We start from the raw sequence: 18,113 nt of genomic DNA on the forward strand, positions 1-18,113 counted from the left end.
GGTTCAAGTGATTCTCCTGCCTCAGCCTCCCGAGTAGCTGAGATTACAGGCATGCACCACCATGCCTAGCTAATTTTTGTATTTTTAGTAGAGATGGGTGTTTCACCGTGTTGGCCAGGCTGGTCTCGCACTCCTGAACTCAGGTAATTCCACCTGCCTTGGTCTTCCAAAGTGCTGGGATTACAGGCGTGAGCCACCATGCCCGACCTGCAGGCTCCTCTTCTACCTACCCTTAAGTGTTGGAATTTCTCCAGACTTGCCCCTGGTATTTTTTTTTTTCTGATGTCCCATGATTTCAACTAAGGTTTATCTTTAGGCCAGGTCTTTTTCCTAACTTTTTATTCATGCACTATAGTAATCTACTCAGCCTGCCATAATAAAATGCAGTAGATTGGATGGCTTAAACAGCATTTATTTCTGGCAGTTTTGGAGGCTGAGAAGTCCAAGATTAAGGTGCCAGCCAATTTGGTTCCTGGTGAGGACTCTCTTCTGGCTTGCAGACAGCTGACTTCTTTCTGTATCCTCGCATAGTGGAAAGAGAGAGATCTCCTACATCCCTTCTTATAAAGGCATGAATCCCATCATGACGATTACATTCTCATGATCTAATTACCTTCCAAAAGCTCACCTCCAAATGCTAGTATATTGGGGGTTAAGGCTTCCACATATGAACACCAACATTCAGTCCATAACATACCCAACAGCCTAATGGGTATCTCTACTTGACTGTTACACAGACTCTTATGATGTCAACAGGTTTAAAACTGAACTCATCCTCCTGCCTGCAATCCCGCTTCTCCTCCTGGATTTTTCCTATAGGATGCCAGTCTCTACTCAGTCACCTAAATCAGGTGTTTTAAAACTCATCTTGCACATATCCCCACCCCTGCCCCCACCACAGACAAGCAAGCCCTGTGATTTCAGCCCCATGAAGATCCGTCAAATCCATCTCTTCCCCATGTTATTGCTACTGTCTTTGCTTAAGCCCTCCTATTTTCCACCTAGAGTATTGCTTTCTCTCATTCCTCCTGGATCTATCCTCCATACTGTATCTAGAGTGAAATTTTGAAGGATGGAAATGTTTTGGTATTACCTGCTTTCAGTCCCTCAAGATAAGATGCCGACTCTTCCTGGTCGGGTCCCTCCCTGCGGAACCACTTGCAGTGCCTGACGTGCTGTGGACTTCCTGCCTCTGTGCCTCTGTTCCTGCCTTGCCCTCTGCCTAGAATGCCTTCCATGGCCCTCACCTGGCTTGCACCTGCCTACTTCCCTACCTGTCTGAGCTGGTACTTCTTCTGCAGGTGGTGTTTGCTCCTCTGCACAGGCTTCTTTCACCCTGACCTAAGTGAGATGCGCCTCTCCTGGTGTCCTGCACCTTAGGTAGCCCCCTCCTAGGTGATGCTTATGACCTCAGGCTGCAGCCATGGTTCATGTCTGTTTTCTCCATCAGGCTAGAGAAGCATCGAAAACTCAGATTACACTTATTTGTGTTTAGGCTCAATGTCTCATCGATTTCTATCATAATAAATGCTTATTGAATAAGTGAATGAAATAACCATGTATCTGATGGCTTCTAGTTACTATTTAATGTATCAGATAGAAATAGTTTAAAGAGATAGTTCAGAAAGTAGTACCTCCTACCCCCCAATCTTGGTCTTATTTCTCTCTATTACAGTTTGGAAACTGGAGTGCCTCTTCCCATAATTTTCCTGGAGATACCAGAAGTTTTCCATGTCATTTCCATGCCAACCACCAATCAGGCTATTTCCCCAGGTCCTGGAACACCAGGAGAGACACGAAACACACAGATTTTCTCATTTATTTGATAGGACCAAAAGAAGGCCATTTGCTGTGGGATCCCTCCCACCAGGTCCTGTCTTAACGTGATATGCTACAGCACACACAATGATTACAGTCCTCCATCCAGCATGTCCTGTCTATTCCAGCTCTACCCTTCCCAGTTCCAACCAATGTGGATAGTATACTGATCTGTGCCCATTTGCTGTAATAAAGTGGCAGAACTCCACCTGTGATCACCGAGACCCCCACTGGGTGGCAGGAGGTCTCTTAGACAGCAGTCGTATGGTTTGTCATTGAATTACTTCAGCATTAGTTTGGGAACTCTGCTCTTACAAACAAAATAGCTGAATACTTTGTGTTTTTATAAGTCCACCTAAAACAGAAAGAAGCTGAGAGATTTTCTTTTTTTTGAGATGGAGTTTTGCTCTATCGCCAAGGCTGGAGTGCAGTGGCACAATCTCGGCTCATTGCAACCTCCGCCTCCTGAGTTCCAGCGACTCTCCTGCCTCAGCCTCCTGAGTAGCTGGGATTGCAGACGCCCACCACCACGCCCAGCTAATTTTTTTATTTTTAGTAGAGACGGAGTTTCACCATGTTGGCCAGGATGGTCTCCATCTCTTGACCTTGTGATCCACCCACCTTGGCCTCCCAAAGTGCTGGGATTACAGGCGTGAGCCACTATGCCCTGCCAAACCTGAGAGAGTTTCTGATTCCACCTGGGCTTCTGGCGATGCCCTGTCCAAATCTTCTGTGTCTGGGGCTCCTTAGTCCTCATTACTAGTCTCTGCAGGGATGGGAAGTAGATAAGCCTGCAGCCTGTTCTCCTGTGTTGCTATCCTGTCACTATACTACTTCCTTTGTCAGTATTTATGGAACACTTTCTCTATGCCAGAGAAACATTTTTAGGAAACATGTATGAGACACAGCCTGGCCTCAAGTCTATAAGGGAAGATTGATGGCCAGGCACATCCAATATCATGTGCTAAGTGCACAGAGCGCTGCAGGAGCCCAGTTCCTCCTGATCACTGATAGAAATTTCACCCTGCTGTTTCCTGTATAGGCATGGAGAACCAGACACTCAGTTCCCAGCACCTCCCAACTACCAACCCTCTATCTCTCAGGCTAAACCCCTTCCAGGTGCAGGGTGTGGTAGAGAGCAGGCTGCTCCCTAAGCTCCCACCTACTGGCTGACCAAGGGGCAGAAGAGCTTCCCCCTCTGTGTCCCCACTGGCTGCAGTCAGAACCATCTTTTCTGTTAAACACCTTTGCAGCCTTCCACAGGACTGTCTCCTCAGCTTCTGGAGTAGCCAGGAAGAAAACCAAGCCCACTGTTTACTTTCTAAATGCCAGGCTTGTTTCCCTTAAGAAAACTTCCTAGAACAATTTGTCCTACAAAGTAAGCACTCAAATGACCGAGGCCTGGGTACCTGGGCTGGCCTCAGCACCCGGCATCAGCTCTGTGTCTCCTGCTGCACCTCCACCTGGTCCATTTAATAATTGGTATGTAGTCTCTGAAAATTCATGAGAAATCTTATTTGAAGACGGCAGTAATTAACCTAATTGCAAATGTAGAAAATGAAAATATTTCCTACGAAATGCCCAGGAGTTGTCAGATATTTTTATAGAATCCAAGAAATAGGATCAGGGAAGGAAGGTAAGTAAGAAATAGCAGGCCTTTCTTATATTGGTATTAAGCAGTATGCTGTGCATGTGGTTAAATAAAGACGTGGCCGTTGTCTTCAATGGAAAGGAAGAAATGTGCGAAGCAGAAAAATTAGATAAGGAAGCATGGAAAAGCAGCCACCCCATCCCTCCCCTGCTCCCCGTGCCGCCTCCTTCGGGCCTCTTCCTGGCTTCTGCTCTTGGTGAGAGGAGCAGACTCTGAGGGCTGAGAGACGGATACTGCGTTAAAATATGGCTTCTCATCTCCCTGCCTTATTCCTCCGTCATGGAACCCTACTTGTCCATCTAACTGAGCATCTAATTCTGTAGTTGAAGAAACAGGGCCCAGAGAGAGAGAGGTGATTTGCTTCTTGTCCAGCAGTTCATTAGAGGCCCAACTGCCTCATCTCTGGACGCCCGAGCCAGGGCTCTTTCCCTTGGCTGCTTCTGTTCCTGAGCTGCGATGAGATGGAGATGACCAGCACTCCCTTCTCCCAGTGTCCCCACACCCGGTCAATATATGCCTGTGGACCTGGCAAAACTGTCACATCCAGGATTGAGGAAGTATTGCTTTTGTTTCTGCACTTTGAAAAGAAACGAAGATGGGAACATCTTATTGGGCTGGAAATGCACTTTAACGTCCTTGAGTGAAAAGATGTGTGAAATGTTACAAAGCCACAGGCGTCCCTGGGCTCGACATGCCTAAAAGCTAGTGTTAGGAAAGGAGGACTTTGTTCTCAGTGTCTCCATTCTCTTTCCTCCCTCCTGTGTTGTCCCTGCAGGCCGCCAGCTCACTGGAGCCGAGAGGGCCTCCACAGCCACTGCAGAGGAGACTGACATTGACGCGGTGGAGGTCCCACTCCCAGGGAATGACGTCCTGGAATTCAGCCGAGGTGTGACTGATCTAGATGCCGTAGGGAAAGAAGAAGGCTCCCACACAGGCTCCAAGGTAGGCAAGAGATTGCCCATCTGTGTGATCCGCACACATGTCCTCAGGTTGTCAGTCACTTCCTAGCCCCTGCCAGCTCAGCTTCCAAGTGAGGCATTTCACAGCACAGTGGCAGTGCCAGAGCATGCTTCACTGCTTTTCAGAGGGCTGACTTCCAGAGGGTCTGGACACTAGGCACTGCTACAGGCCACGATGCCATGGAGCTGATTCCTGACACACATCGCCCTCCCAGAATCCCACCGGTATTTGATCTCATACTCCCTGGCACCCTCTTCCCTTAACAGCATCTCATCTTTGCACAGATTTTGCAAGACTCACTCTGCCATACACACACACAGACTCCCCTGTGGCTTAAAGCTAATAGAGCAAAGTCCGTTTGGCCCCCCTCTGCCTGCAGTAGCAGTGGTGTACCTTTGGTAATTCCTGTAGATAGCACCACGGAGTCTGGAAATTGGCCCACTAGATGTTAGAAACCGAGAGAACACCTTAGTCATCATCAGCTCCAGCCCAACATCGTATAGGTGAGATGACTGTGGTCTATGGGGTTTCCTAATGTGATCCAATTAAGAAACTAAGAACTTGAGGCCAAATTCCAACCTGGAGCCAAACCTAATTAAAAATGTTTTAAACCCAGAAGCAAAATTACTGACCAGTAGCTCTACCCTTAGATTCCCTGGCAGTTCACTATATCACATCACCTCCCTTTCTTCACCATTCATATCTTATCTCACATGGAGGTTTGGAGGGCAGTTCAGTTCTACACTGTCTGCCTGATGTTTCCTTTGGACCCAGTGTGTCCTCTACAGGTGGAAATAGCCCTGTGTCCCTGGGGACCTTCCTTTTGTATGTCTGAAGAAGGCCCCACAGCAGAACTGACAGAAATAAAATGTCTCTCCCTGTCATTGAATTCTATGAACTGTAGAAGCCATCTTGGTAAAAATGGCCACAGGAGAGGGAGACAGAAGGAGGGAAGGACATAGGAACGGCTTTCATCTAACAGGATGTCTCCAGATCATTATTTATTTTAGTATCCCATCTTCTTTGCTGATGGTTCTCACCAGAGGCAGTGGAGGACAGGAAGTAGCTCCTTCACATGGCCCCTTCCTCCAGGACCCAACTCCAAAATTCTCCCAACGAGGGAGTTGTCGTGCTAAGATGGATGGAAGCTATGTTTGACAAAAATAGGTTCTTGTAAGTCTAGAACCTCAAGGAACTCAATGGCAGGGCATCACTGGAAGTGGTGGGCATAGAGCAGTATCAGCCATCAGTCTCCCATCATGCAGGGTCAGTTACCAAGGTGTCCCCATATGATTTTCTGACTGTGTGGTATCAGCCCAGGCAGCTACACCATTTCCTTCCTGGACCCTTACTCCCATTTCCATTGAAGATGCAGCACTGTCAGCTTATGGGTTGTAAGTGCATCAATTTGCTCCTCGCGAGTGCATGCCAAAGAGAGGGAGGGCCCTCAAGATGGCTCCTGCCACGTGTCATGTCCTGTCTTCTCCCTCCCCTGCAGGCTTCGCACCCCCAGGAGCCCATGCTGACAGCCTCACCCAGGATGCTGCTCCCCTCTTCTTCCTCGAAGCCTCCAGGCCTGGGCACAGGGACACCACTGTCCACTCACCACCAGATGCAGCTCCTCCAGCAGCTCCTCCAGCAGCAGCAGCAGCAGACGCAAGTGGCTGTGGCCCAGGTTCTCCTCAGCCTCCTCCCTACTTCGCAGGCTCCACTCTCATGGGCTTGATGCACCTTCCCTAGCGAGGGGCTCAGGGCAGGTTTAAAATCTAGGGAGTCATAAGGAATTGCTCATGCTATTGGATCATTGCTTGTTGGGGAGTGGGGGCAGCGGGAGGGGGAAAGATGGGGGATGCAGTTCAAATGGAGAGGCACATTTTGGTTTCCCATGTATCCCCTGCTCTGAGCTGGGCTTGGCTGGCTTGGCTGAACATTGTTGTTTAATGACTTGAACTGACCAAGGGGAAAGATGCGCACAATTCCACCCTTCCTTTCCTGCCCGATTTTCCTGACGTTTGGGATGGGAAGGGATGCCTTCAGAGTCAGGACAGTTGTGGGTTTATGAGACCACTCTTAAAACAGCTTAAAGTATGAATTTGTGCCAAACACCATTGTAAAAAGATGACTACCCTGGCATCCCAGTCTCCTTGTCTATAATGTGTTTCCCAGCCTCCATTCTGATCTACTTATTCCAAATAGTATTTGGTTGGAATTCGTTATCATGGGATTTAACTTACAGGAATTTAGGTATATTATTTGAGCCATAAGGAAAATACTTGACTTAGATCTCAGAATCAAGGTGGTGTTTGTACCCCAAAAAACTTGTTGGGCTGCTGCTACATTGTAGAGGAGGGTGAGCTGACTTCCCTTGCTGCCTTCAGCAGGGATTCCTCCTGTTTGCTTTCTGTAGAGGGTTCTGTAGTCCACATCTTTCTTGGCACTCATGAGTCTGAGCTTCCTTTCTGCCATGGGCAGTCAGGGAAGGTGAAAACATTCATTTATACCAAAGGCTGAATTCTGAGGCAAGAGACAGGGTCAGGGCCTAATAAGTACATGAAGATCTTAGGAGAGGGGGCAGTTGGGGCTTGGAGAATTGGGAAAGGATCTGGAAAGGCAGCTCTGCATCTGTATTCCAAATTTGCTTGATCAGACCATTGACCACTTAGGTTTTCTGCATTCTAGAATGGCGGGGAGCAGACTTCTCCAGGGAGCACTTATTGTTCTCTGTTCTATCTTCTGCTTACTCTTCTCCTGGCTCTTGAGTGGAGGGAATAATCTAAACAGAGCTGTCCTTTCCACCTTTTCACTTTGAGGAGGCATCCGCCAGCCTGACCATAACAGGATCTGCTACAACTCAGGGTTTGGAAAAGACCTTCTAGTAACATGGTCTCCATTGACCTGGGCCTGAGACGCAAGCCTCATGGATGACTTCTGAAGCCAGATTTCAGGAGAGTAGAATCCATGGACACAGCTCTCAAGTTATTGGAATCTTTTTAAAAAGTCTTACCATGAAGAAAAGGATGTCTTGTGATGCTAGAAATATTTGCAGGTGTTCCTAAAACAGCAACAGAGAGGAGGGAATGTCATTAATGACTTCTCATATTTGGAGGAAAAAAATGATTTCTCTTTGTCAAATAAAAGAATCCATCTCCTATAGTTAATAATGGCATTGTCGTCTGAGAATCCCCTCCCTAGTGGGATGGCTGACAGGAGCACAAAGACGAAGCACTCCAGCACGGGTCCATTCCCAGACTCATTTCATTTCCACAAGTTTCCCATTGAATACAGATCATAATACTTTTTATCTTGCAGCGTATCAATTGGCAAATTATTATTATTTATCAAAGAATGGGCTTGGTCCATATTCATGATATGATTTTATCAGGGAGGCATTTGAATTTGAAGTCACGGCTAAGTACTAGAGAGAAGCTGTTTGCAAATGTGTAATCCACACAACAAGAGTATCGTGGCAGTGGAAGGAAGCATTCAATCTGCAAAGCAACAAGGCATATAACTTATCACAGGTCTAGCACAGTCAGGATGAAACCTAAGAGTGGTTTTCTGGTATAGAATCAAGTGTTAGTCTCCATGGGACATCCTTCCCTGACCTGTTTTAATTGTGTCTCTCTTAGAAGACAGTGAATCTTGGGGAAGAAAAGAGTGTGGTATTCGGGATTTGCTTCATGAGCCTCTCTCAGTTCTAGACATGTCCACAGGCTGGGCACCTTTAGCCTGTCACTCACTTGGAATTTGTTGAATATAGTTGCCCTGCTTAACTCTCAATACAAGCAGTGTGGTGATCAAAAAGCCACCATGGTGCATCTGTGTCCCACATTGGTGAGATGACTTTAGGGAGAGTCATAGACTTCCAAAATCGCCAGATAGGACAGGACCTTGAGGCCATCTGATAGGTTCTTGAACATACTTCTGTACCTCTGTCTGCCATCCCCATCCGTCTCTGACCACCTTCTTTCTGTTCGCATCTTGCTTTTGCTGTCCAGGAGCACATCAGGGATATTGTACCTCTCAGCTGGCTTTCAGCTCCCCTGTTCTGTGGATGGATTCAGTCCTAAACTGACCTTCAGTTAGAGGCTTCTCTGCACACTGCTCTTTCTTCCACTTTCTTTGTAGTGCTTAATCCAAGGGCTTTTTATTTGTGTCTATATCCTTAAGTAAAAGCAATTATGTAAGATGTAGCTGGATTGATAGGTGGGTCTCCTTGGCATCTTTCACACATTTGAAATAGACCAAATATAGCAAGCTTGGTTTCTCTGCATGGATGGGGCTGATTTCAGTTTCCAGCATGAGGTTAGCTCTTACTTGTTCTGTCAGACTCTATTGCCATCAAACTGCAAAGCTTCTGTCTTTATTAAACTACCAGCAGTCCCCAGAATTCTAATGAGTAAAACTGACCTCAGCCTTTCAGGTGGGAATAGTTTCCTTTTCTCAGAGAGCATCCAAATCCTCCTGTGTTGTTCCTGGATAAAAATCAAAGGATAAAGACAGTTTCTTGCAGACAAGTGTGCCCTTGAGGTCACTTGTTGCACTATTTATGTCTCCCCCCTCCCCAGTTTCTTCCCACAGGCCAGTCTAGTTATGCTGTTGCCGTGGGGACCAGGCTTAGGTCACCTTCACAATGTCTTGATTTGGTCTAAGACCTCAAGACCTCTCCCAGCCTCACCCTAAATTGGTTCTGAGCTGGTCTTGAAGGGGCTTGCCCTGTATATGGTATATGGGCAAAGGTGGTATTCAACCAACTCTTAAGTATTTCCAGGTTAGACCTCAGTGTGTAAATAGTGAATACCCAAGTCCCTCTGACCACTCTCCTGACCCAGCATGAGTCTTGCCTGGCTGCACTAGCTTTCTGCTTTTAGGTGGACCAGAAGGTCAAGAGTGTGAAAGAGTATAGCTAAGCCTTGAATCGAAGCTGGGATGTAGCTGGCACCTGCATGGTCGTGGGCTGGGCTGACATAGTCTCAGAACTGATCTGGGTGCTGTGGCTGATTGGCAAGAGTTATGTAGGCTAGGTCTGTTCACAGTTTGCCAATGCCTGGCCTTGCTCATGAGGAAAGTGTTAGTACAGTTCAGTATTGCTATTTAAAGATTTCTCCTCTACCTGCTGCCACTTCCGCTTGTTCAGGAACAAGGAATTGGCTATTTATGCTTCGCAGTCATGTATGCTGTAGTTAGAGGAACAGCGCTAACAAAACTCCGCATCCCCACCCCAGGCCCTCTATTTAGCATCTATCCTTGTGGCTTTTCCCAGTCCCCAGCACCCTTGCGTGCACTGCCCAAGTCCCTGCCGTGTGCATGTGAGACAGCGGTGCCTGCCTCTGCTTCTGTGTCCAGTGTGTGGGGGGGCAAATTGCTCTGGTTCTCTCCACTGCCATTTCCATGTGCCTGCTACACCCTAACTTCAGCCTGGCCCTGCCCTCACTTCTGATGGAGGAGCTGGAGTCCAGGCAAGTAAGCTGGAGAGTGAGGGGGCCAATGATCTTGCGTGGCTGGGTGGGTTGAGGGTGGGTTTCAGAGTTTGGGGAAGCAGTGCAGAGCTGGAGGGTGCAGGGCTGAACGTATGTGTCATGCTGAGGCCATAGTGCAGGCCATTCATTGCCAAAGACAACACAGTTCTGGAAAGGGGGTGATGATTTGTATCTTTCCAGAAAAAAATATGGCCTACTTTTATGAAAGGGGTTTCATTCTTTTAAAGAAAAGCGTGCTAAATACAAATAAATATCCCATCTGGTGGGGAGGAGGTGGTGCTTTCTGCTCCTGTTGTTTGAATGGGGAAACAAAGCACAGAGGGCTTAGCAGACTGCCCAAACCAAGGCTGCAAATAACGCTGCCTCATCTCAGGGCTTCAAGTTTGAGCCCACATAGTTATAAAATGCTGCACCTCAAAGTTAAAAGAAATCCAGGCCGTTTTGTCTCAGTGTGGCCTGGTTTGGGCTGTCCTGCAGCACAGCCTGCCACAGCATGAAGTTTGAGCGTTATGTCCAATACCACTTTTGACAGCTGCAGAAGCAGAGGGCTCATTAGTGCTGGCTCAGGCAGTGGCAGCAGCGAGTGCTCACACATTCACAGGGCTTGAAAATAAATACCTGAAGTGGTATAACTGGGTTTACAGAGGTAAAACTCTTCTTTAATCTGGTACAAGCAGCGTTTTCTCATGGCACTTAGTGCCCGTGGATTTGCGACGGGAGGCGTTTGATTCAAGGGTCTTCTTTTAGGTATTGTTGGTTCTCCACCACTGGAACTTGGGTACCTACAAAACAAGCTTTCAACTTTGTTTTTTCCTTGCTTCCGTAAGAGGGAACTCTTCCTTTACCCTCAATCCTAATTCTTTGACTTCACAGTGGGGAACTGAGGATTTTTTTCAATGAGCCATTAACAAGTTGCCTCTAGTACTAGTCATGATGTCAACCTGGATGTGTAATTATCAAACTATCTGAGCCTCAAGCCAGTTCTCTCAGTTGACAGATGGAGAAACTCAGGTCCAGAGAGAAGTGAGTTGTCTACAATTGCTAGGGAGTAGCCAATAGACAAGCACTCCAGCTCCTTGTGTGGTGCATTCAAATGGCCTGTCCTGCTGGGATGTTCAGAGTGGGTTGCAGGGAACTGACTCGGCTGGGCACGGTGGCTCATGCCTGTAATCCTAGCACCTTGGGAGGCCAAGGCAGTGGATCACTTGAGGTCAGGAGTTTGAGACCAGCCTGGCCAACATGGGGAAATCCTGTCTCTACTAAAAATACAAGGGTGCCCATAATTCCAGCTATTTGGGAGGATGAGGCAGGCGAATTGCTTGAATCCAGGAGACTGAGGTTGCAGTGAGCCAAGATCACGCCACTGCACGCCAGCCTGGGTGACAGAGTGAGTCCCAAAAAAAAAAAAAAAAAAAAAAAAAACAACTGACTCTGCAGCATATGTGCAGGGAGCCCTCTATAAGTGCCAGTTAGCAGTATGCAGGATTCTCTGCGTTCTTTGTTTATATCCACTGAAAGACTTTGTTCTACATTTCTCTCTGGTTGGTTTGGTTCTAAAAAAAAATGGAAGATGAATAATTTAGCAATTTTATTTGCTCAGTAGGTTCCTCTCAGCGACACTCTTTGTTGGGATAAGTAACGGCTGGGATCGTGCAAGATTAACCCTTCTCTGAGGCTTATCTGTGGGCGTCCCACAGCAGCTGTCCTGTTCCTCAGAACCAAATAGATTTGGGGGAGCCCCAGGTGAAATTTCTCCATGCCCCTGTTTCCAAGGAGGAGAAAACCTTAATAGCCACCCACCATCTGTCATCCAAATTAAAATATTATCGACATTTCTTTCCTTGTTGAGTGGGTATAGGAAGAAACAAACGCAGCTTCTTCCCACTATACTGTCACAGCATACTTCTATGACCCAAATGTATGGGGCTTTTTCCCACACACCAAACAAGCAAGCAAGCAGTTCTGCAGATGACACCCAGTGTCCTCTAACTTAGTTTGATTCTGATACTATCTACCTGGAGACAGCATCAGATCCCACAGTTTGAGGGCTCAGTCCCACAGCCTTTCCTCCACTTCAGACACCAATCACAAGTCATAGTTTGTCACCTACACCTCTGACCAATTGGCTATAAATTGGTATTCCTACTACCCTCTCCTTGGATTCAGCCAATTTGCTAGAGCAACTCATAGAACTCAGGGAAACACCTGCATTTACTGGTTTATTTTAAAGGGTATTATAAGGGATACCAGTGAACACCAGATGGAAGAGATGCCTAGGGCAGGGTATGTGGAAAGGGACACAGAGCTTCCATGCCCTCCCCAGGTGCCCCACCCTCCAGGAACCTCCAAATGTTCAGCTGCCTGGCAGCTCCCCAAACTCAGTCCTTCTGAGTTTTTAATGGAAGCTTTATTATGTAGGCATGATTGGTTGCATCATTGGCTACTGGTGATCAGTTTAACTTTTAGCCCCTCTTCCCTCCTGGAGGTTGGGACCTGGGACTGAAAACTCCCAACCCTCTAATCATACCTTGGTCTTTCCTGTGATCACCCCCCCAAATCCTGAGGCTTCCAGGGGTTCCCCAGCCACTAATCATCTAATAAGCATACAAAAGAACACTCCTACAACTGGAGATCTCAAGGGTTTGGGGAGCTGTATGTCAGGAAATGGGGTTGAGGACCAAACACGTTATTTCCCTGGATCACACCTGTTCTGACCCCTCTCCAGATTTTTTCTCAGTTAATATGAGACAAAAAATGAGGTCGACTGCTTTACCAAAATATCAGTTCTGTCCTTAGCAGCTTTATGGAGGACAGATTTACTTTAAATTCCTTAGGCATTATCCCCCTGTGGTTCTATTCAATTAGAAACAGGGTCAACAGCAAGGTCAGGACCTCTGATCTAGGCAAAAATGAGGCAGCCACTGTACCCACAAGTGTAATTCTCTGAGTGCTGGTTGCTGGGGTGTGGGGGATGGGGGCACACCCTGGGCCAGCAGGTTATTTGGCCAAGGGTGGCTAGAATTGTCCTTTACTCCCTAAAAAAATGTGAATCTCTTCTGAGCAAACTCTTCTTCAGAAATTTGAGCATTTGTTTTCTGAGCAAGAGAATCAGCTAATGCTTCCGACTCACCATCCATCTTCCTGCAACCTCATCCCACCTCTTCTGCCCCTAGTCACCTGGCTGTGTCTTTACCCACACTATGGTTTTGGTACAAGAACACCCTTTTCCCCATAAGCTACATTGGTCCAGGCCATCAAATTCATTAGTTCCCTTTCTTCAGGGCCCTTTGAAACCCTCCCTGGAGAACCCTTTATTCATCACATATGTGTGAACACTGGTATTGGCCTTCTAAATCAGTTTCTTACAAACAGGTCCTGCTCTGGTTCCCCCCCCCCCTCCTCCCACTGAGTTTTATCTCCACATAAGGATTGCTCACCAAGAACAGAGCAGTTGACACCACTGGGCCTCACGCAGGCTGAGTGCACCGCTGCCAGCTGCTCTGCCATGATGAGGTTGGAAATTGATGAGGGTGCCACAGACTGTTCACCTCAGCCCTTCTGGGCTGGTTGGAGGAGCCCTCTAATGAGTCAGTCAGCAAATGTTTGACCCCTACCAGCTGGTCCTAGTAGTACATGGTATGAATCATAGTCCTAGGTGTCTGCCGTGGCAAATAAAAAGGGAAGGCAGGGAAAGAAGCTGCTGCCTACAGAGTGGCTTGATGACAGCCACCTCGCTAATTTAAAAAGCCATGTGTAGTGCTTCCTGTTTCTCACTATGTTTGGGCGAGTGGGGGAGGAAGACAGATTATATGGGCTTCGCTGTGACACTGTTCTTAGCCAGTGGGTCAATATATCAGTTTCAGTTTTGTTTTTTAAAAGACAGGATGAGAAAAGAGTGCCCCATTCCACCTCCAACATGGCATGCCATGCTTGGTGCTGAAGGAGTTCTCTAAGCAAGGATGAAGCACCATGCGTATGTGTGTGTACTTGCGCACGTGTGTGTGTGCCTGCGCACGTGTGTGTGTGGGGGCGGATAGCGGGTCAATGGCTCTTTCCTGCCTCTTGCCCTTGGTGTGGGACCCAGAGTGGTACCTTAGTGATGTATCATGGCAGTCCCTTGGGACACACAGCTTCACAGGGCCAGTGAACCCACTCCTTTCAGCTCCTCCTCCTCTGGAATGATGAGCCCAGATGCCCATTCTGCCTATGAAGGGCTGCTTCTTGAACTGGATGTGGAGGGCATCTCTGGTCCTGGCCGTCTGCCAGCGACTCTCATGTGCATTCATGTCCCTCTCTTCTCTCTGTCCTGTCTTCTCTGCTGCTGCCTCTTCTCTGCAGGTACACTTGCTGAAGGACCAGTTGGCTGCTGAGGCTGCTGCACGGCTGGAGGCCCAGGCTCGCGTGCACCAGCTCCTGCTGCAGAACAAGGACATGCTCCAGCACATCTCCCTGCTGGTCAAGCAGGTGCAGGAGCTAGAGCTGAAGCTGTCAGGACAGAACGCCAGTAAGCCAGCACCCTGCCCAGACTCACTTCCTCTGTGAAGGCTCTGGAAAGAGTGTTACTTTCCTCAAGTTTTTGGTGGTACTTTCTTGGACCCCTGACCTGCCCCTATATTCCAGCAGAAAACATAGACAGCTTTGTTTCCCTGTTAGTACACTTAATGAATTATAGAATCGCATGCCCAAAGGAGATCTTGGGTGTCTTCTAATCCAGGCCCAGGGCTTGACTTTGAATGTACCCGGAGTCATTGCTATGTGCTCGTCCAGTCTCTACTTGATAGGGGCTCCGGTACTCTTTGTTCTAGGGCAGCCCATTTCTTTCTCAGAGAGCTTTTGCAAAATACAGTATACTCTGCACCTATCAGGTATCATGTTCTCTGTGAGCTCTGTGGGAGTCAACAAATTGTTTATTAGTTTACTACTCTGCACTATGTATTTTTAGACTCACACAGAAAAAGCTGGGAGCAGTTTATCTGTTCAGTGGATAAGGCAGTGGAGTCACTGGCTGCACAGCTCTGCCTGGCCCCTGCTGGAGAGGCTGTCTGTATCCTCAGCACCTCCCGGCTGGACCAGACAGCTGTAGATCGCAACACGTTTTCACACCTTCCTCTTGAGTTTATCCATGGGTTGTATGCATGCTCACAGTGTGTGTGGGCTGTGGACCAGCAAATACCCATTGATCACCTGTTGTGCCAGAAACTGTGATAAAATTTTTTGCGTGTGAGCTCATTTAACCCCTGTAGTTCTGCTGCAGAAAAATGATATGCCATTTTACGGAGAAGGTAACAGACTCAGGGAGGTTAAGTAACTAGCTTAAGGTTACAGGAGCAAGGTCAAGGAGCAGAGCCAAGATTCAAACCTAGATCAGACTGCAAAACTGTGTTCCAACTATACCAGTGGTTCCCCCCAAACTATCCCATGAGCTTTTTAAAAAATGTGTATTACTGGGTCCAATCTACAGAAATTCTGCATCGTTGGGCCTGGGGCTGGTCTGGGAGTCTGTATTTTTAAAGTAGCCCAAAAGTATGGATTGGAAACCAGTGCCCTTCACCACGCTGGAAGCCTCTCAGGATTTTCCAGGTTGTTCATTGAGACTCTGCTCTATCCTAATTAATGTTTTTTTTTTTTTTTTACATGATTGTGTTAAAGGTTACCATAGGCTTCTAACATGGTTCTCTCAGTTGGCACCTTTTTCCTACCACAAACCCTATTCAGACCCTTCAGTGGTTCCCAGAACCATCAAGTGGTTCTCATGTCCCCGCCTTTACCACGTCCCAAAGTTCCTCCCCTCCAGCAAGGTGTGTCTGGAGCCACGTGGGGGCGGGAGGAAGGGGTGAAGTGTTGAGAGATGCAACCCCCCTTCCCCGTCCTCGTCCTCGGGAGGGTGCTGCTAAGCTGGTCTGGGAAGGGCTTTTGCCGAGGCACGGGCTGTCAGAAGGCAGGCATCCCAAATCAACAACCTTGTCTAACGTGGCCCCTCTTCTGTCTCTTCTCTCCCGTGCAGTGGGCTCCCAGGACAGCTTGCTGGAGATCACCTTCCGCTCCGGAGCCCTGCCTGTGCTTTGTGACCCCACAACCCCTAAGCCGGAGGACCTGCACTCGCCGCCGCTGGGCGCGGGCTTGGCTGACTTTGCCCACCCTGCGGGCAGCCCCTTAGGTAGGCGCGACTGCTTGGTTAAGCTGGAGTGCTTTCGCTTTCTCCCGCCCGAGGACACCCCGCCCCCGGCGCAGGGCGAGGCGCTCCTGGGCGGGCTGGAGCTCATCAAGTTCCGAGAGTCAGGCATCGCCTCGGAGTACGAGTCCAACACGGACGAGAGCGAGGAGCGCGACTCGTGGTCCCAGGAAGAGCTGCCGCGCCTGCTGAATGTCCTGCAGAGGCAGGAGCTGGGCGACGGCCTGGACGATGAGATCGCCGTGTAGGTGCCAGGGGCCAGGAGATGGAGGCGGAGGCGTGGCTGGAGGGGCCGTGTCTGGCTGCTGCCCTGGTAGGGGATGCCCAGCGAATGTGCGCTGCCGAGGAGAATGCCAGCCAGGGCCCGAGAGAGTGTCAGGTTTCAGGAAAGGATTTGCGATTCTGCTTTGGAGGATAAAGTGGGGGGAAAATCGGATTCCCAGAGGTGAATCAGGTCCTCTTCTACTTGTGACTAGAGGGTGGTGGGGGCAGGGACTTCCAGAGCGCATGGCTTCCGGAGAGGTTCTCTCTCCAGGACCGCCAGGCTGCTGGAGGACCTGCCCCTCCCTGCTATATCCTCAGGCTCCCCCGCTTTGTCTGTGATGTCCCCGTACCCCATCACTCTCCCCGTCTCCATGGTCCCAACCATGAAGGGAAGCCATGCGTACCTTCTCAGGTACTTTGTTTCTGGATATCAGGATGCTGTGAGTTGCCTAACTCTTCCCCGACCTTTATAAGAGGAGTTCCTTCTCCAGGCCCTTGCTGAGGTTGTAGAGATTGAGTGCTCTGGGCTGCAAAAGCCAGGCTAGTCCTTGTAGTGTGAGCATGGATTTGGAATGTGTCACAGTGGATAAGCTTTTAGAGGAACTGAATCCAAACATTTTCTCCAGCAGGACAATGAATGTTGCTTCAAAGGGAGCCTTGAAGCTTTAAGATGGTTCAGGCCCTTGGGGTGAGAGCCCAGAGGGAGGACAGCTTGTTTGCTGCTCCCAGTCAGTTAGATCTGATTCTTGTTTCAAAAACGCTGCCCTGCCCACCTCCTGCCTGTAGCCCAGCCCATCTAAATGGAGGCTGGGAAGTGCCCCTCACCTCCCCTGTGTCCTGTCCAGCGGACGCTTTTGCAGCACTTTACCTCTCTGAAAGCCCCAGAGGACCAGAGCCCCCAGCCTTACCTCTCAACCTGTCCCCTCCACTAGGCAGTGGTGGTTAGTTTTTTACTGAAAAAAAAAAAAAAAAAAAAGAAAGAAAGAAAAAAAAGGGAAAAAAAAAGTGAATGCAGGCTGTTAGCTGAGACTGTGAGACTGTGTTTGTCTGCTCTTCAGAATCACTGCCACTTGGGTCAGGGATCACAGCCATGTCACCCTTGGCCCATCTCTCTGGGTGCGTGCCTTGAGCACACCTGTCAAAAGTGCCATGTGCAATTGTCTTGTCTTTTACGATCTAGGCGTTGCCTAGGGATCACCACTCCTTAACAGGCTGACTGGGGCAATGAGGAAAAGCTCCTTTGCTCCTATAAGGCCAGAAGTGGCTGTTAAGATTTCAAATGCCTGAAGAGATTGCTGAGACCTTCTAGAGTCATATGTTCAGGGAATTAAGTCTTTATCCTAGACAACAAGCTACAGATGCAAACTGCAGTATTATTGGAGGGTCAGTCAGTAAGGATATGATTGCCCCAAAATGGAGTTCATCGACCCTAGCTTTGCTCTAGAATTTATATACTGTAAATAAAAGTGCAGCCCTTTTCTAATGGCCACAGTTGGATTTCTTGTAGCCCAGAAAGTCCAAATTAAAGGAAATAAATGCAGTTTTATGTTAGCCCTCCTTGGTGCATCAGGGTGTCAGCAGATATAGGATAGGGTGGTGTGTGTGTGTGTGTGTGTGTGTGTGTGTGTGTGTGTACACACTTGTGTTTATATACCCATGTGTGAGGAAAGGCGTATACATATATGTAGGATTGTGACCAGACAGAAAAGAGGGGGGATCTCCAGGGTATTTGAATCAACAACAGATTTGTGTTTTCTAATGTGCATTT

At 48.3% G+C, this 18,113-nt stretch overlaps 1 protein-coding gene across 5 annotated transcripts in view; it reads left to right on the forward strand.

Annotated features, from left to right (window-relative positions):
• Window positions 1–18,113, forward strand: part of CUNH1orf226 (chromosome unknown C1orf226 homolog) — a 311,510-nt gene that overhangs the window by 274,868 nt on the left and 18,529 nt on the right. For 4 of the 5 annotated variants that reach the window (XM_017515038.2, XM_017515039.2, XM_037733653.1 and 1 more), the window contains 4 exons: window positions 4,245–4,411; window positions 5,928–6,104; window positions 14,248–14,413; window positions 15,914–16,066. In XM_017515038.2, coding sequence (XP_017370527.1) covers window positions 4,245–4,411; window positions 5,928–6,104; window positions 14,248–14,413; window positions 15,914–16,066 — 663 coding nt within the window. Of the gene's footprint in view, window positions 1–4,244; window positions 4,412–5,927; window positions 6,105–8,071; window positions 9,889–14,247; window positions 14,414–15,913; window positions 16,067–18,113 lie in introns of those variants that run through there. The other variant, XM_037733654.1, reaches the window with a different exon arrangement.

This window comes from Cebus imitator, unplaced genomic scaffold, assembly GCF_001604975.1.
Source record: "Cebus imitator isolate Cc_AM_T3 unplaced genomic scaffold, Cebus_imitator-1.0 Scaffold541, whole genome shotgun sequence".
NCBI classification, from domain to species: domain Eukaryota; kingdom Metazoa; phylum Chordata; class Mammalia; order Primates; family Cebidae; genus Cebus; species Cebus imitator.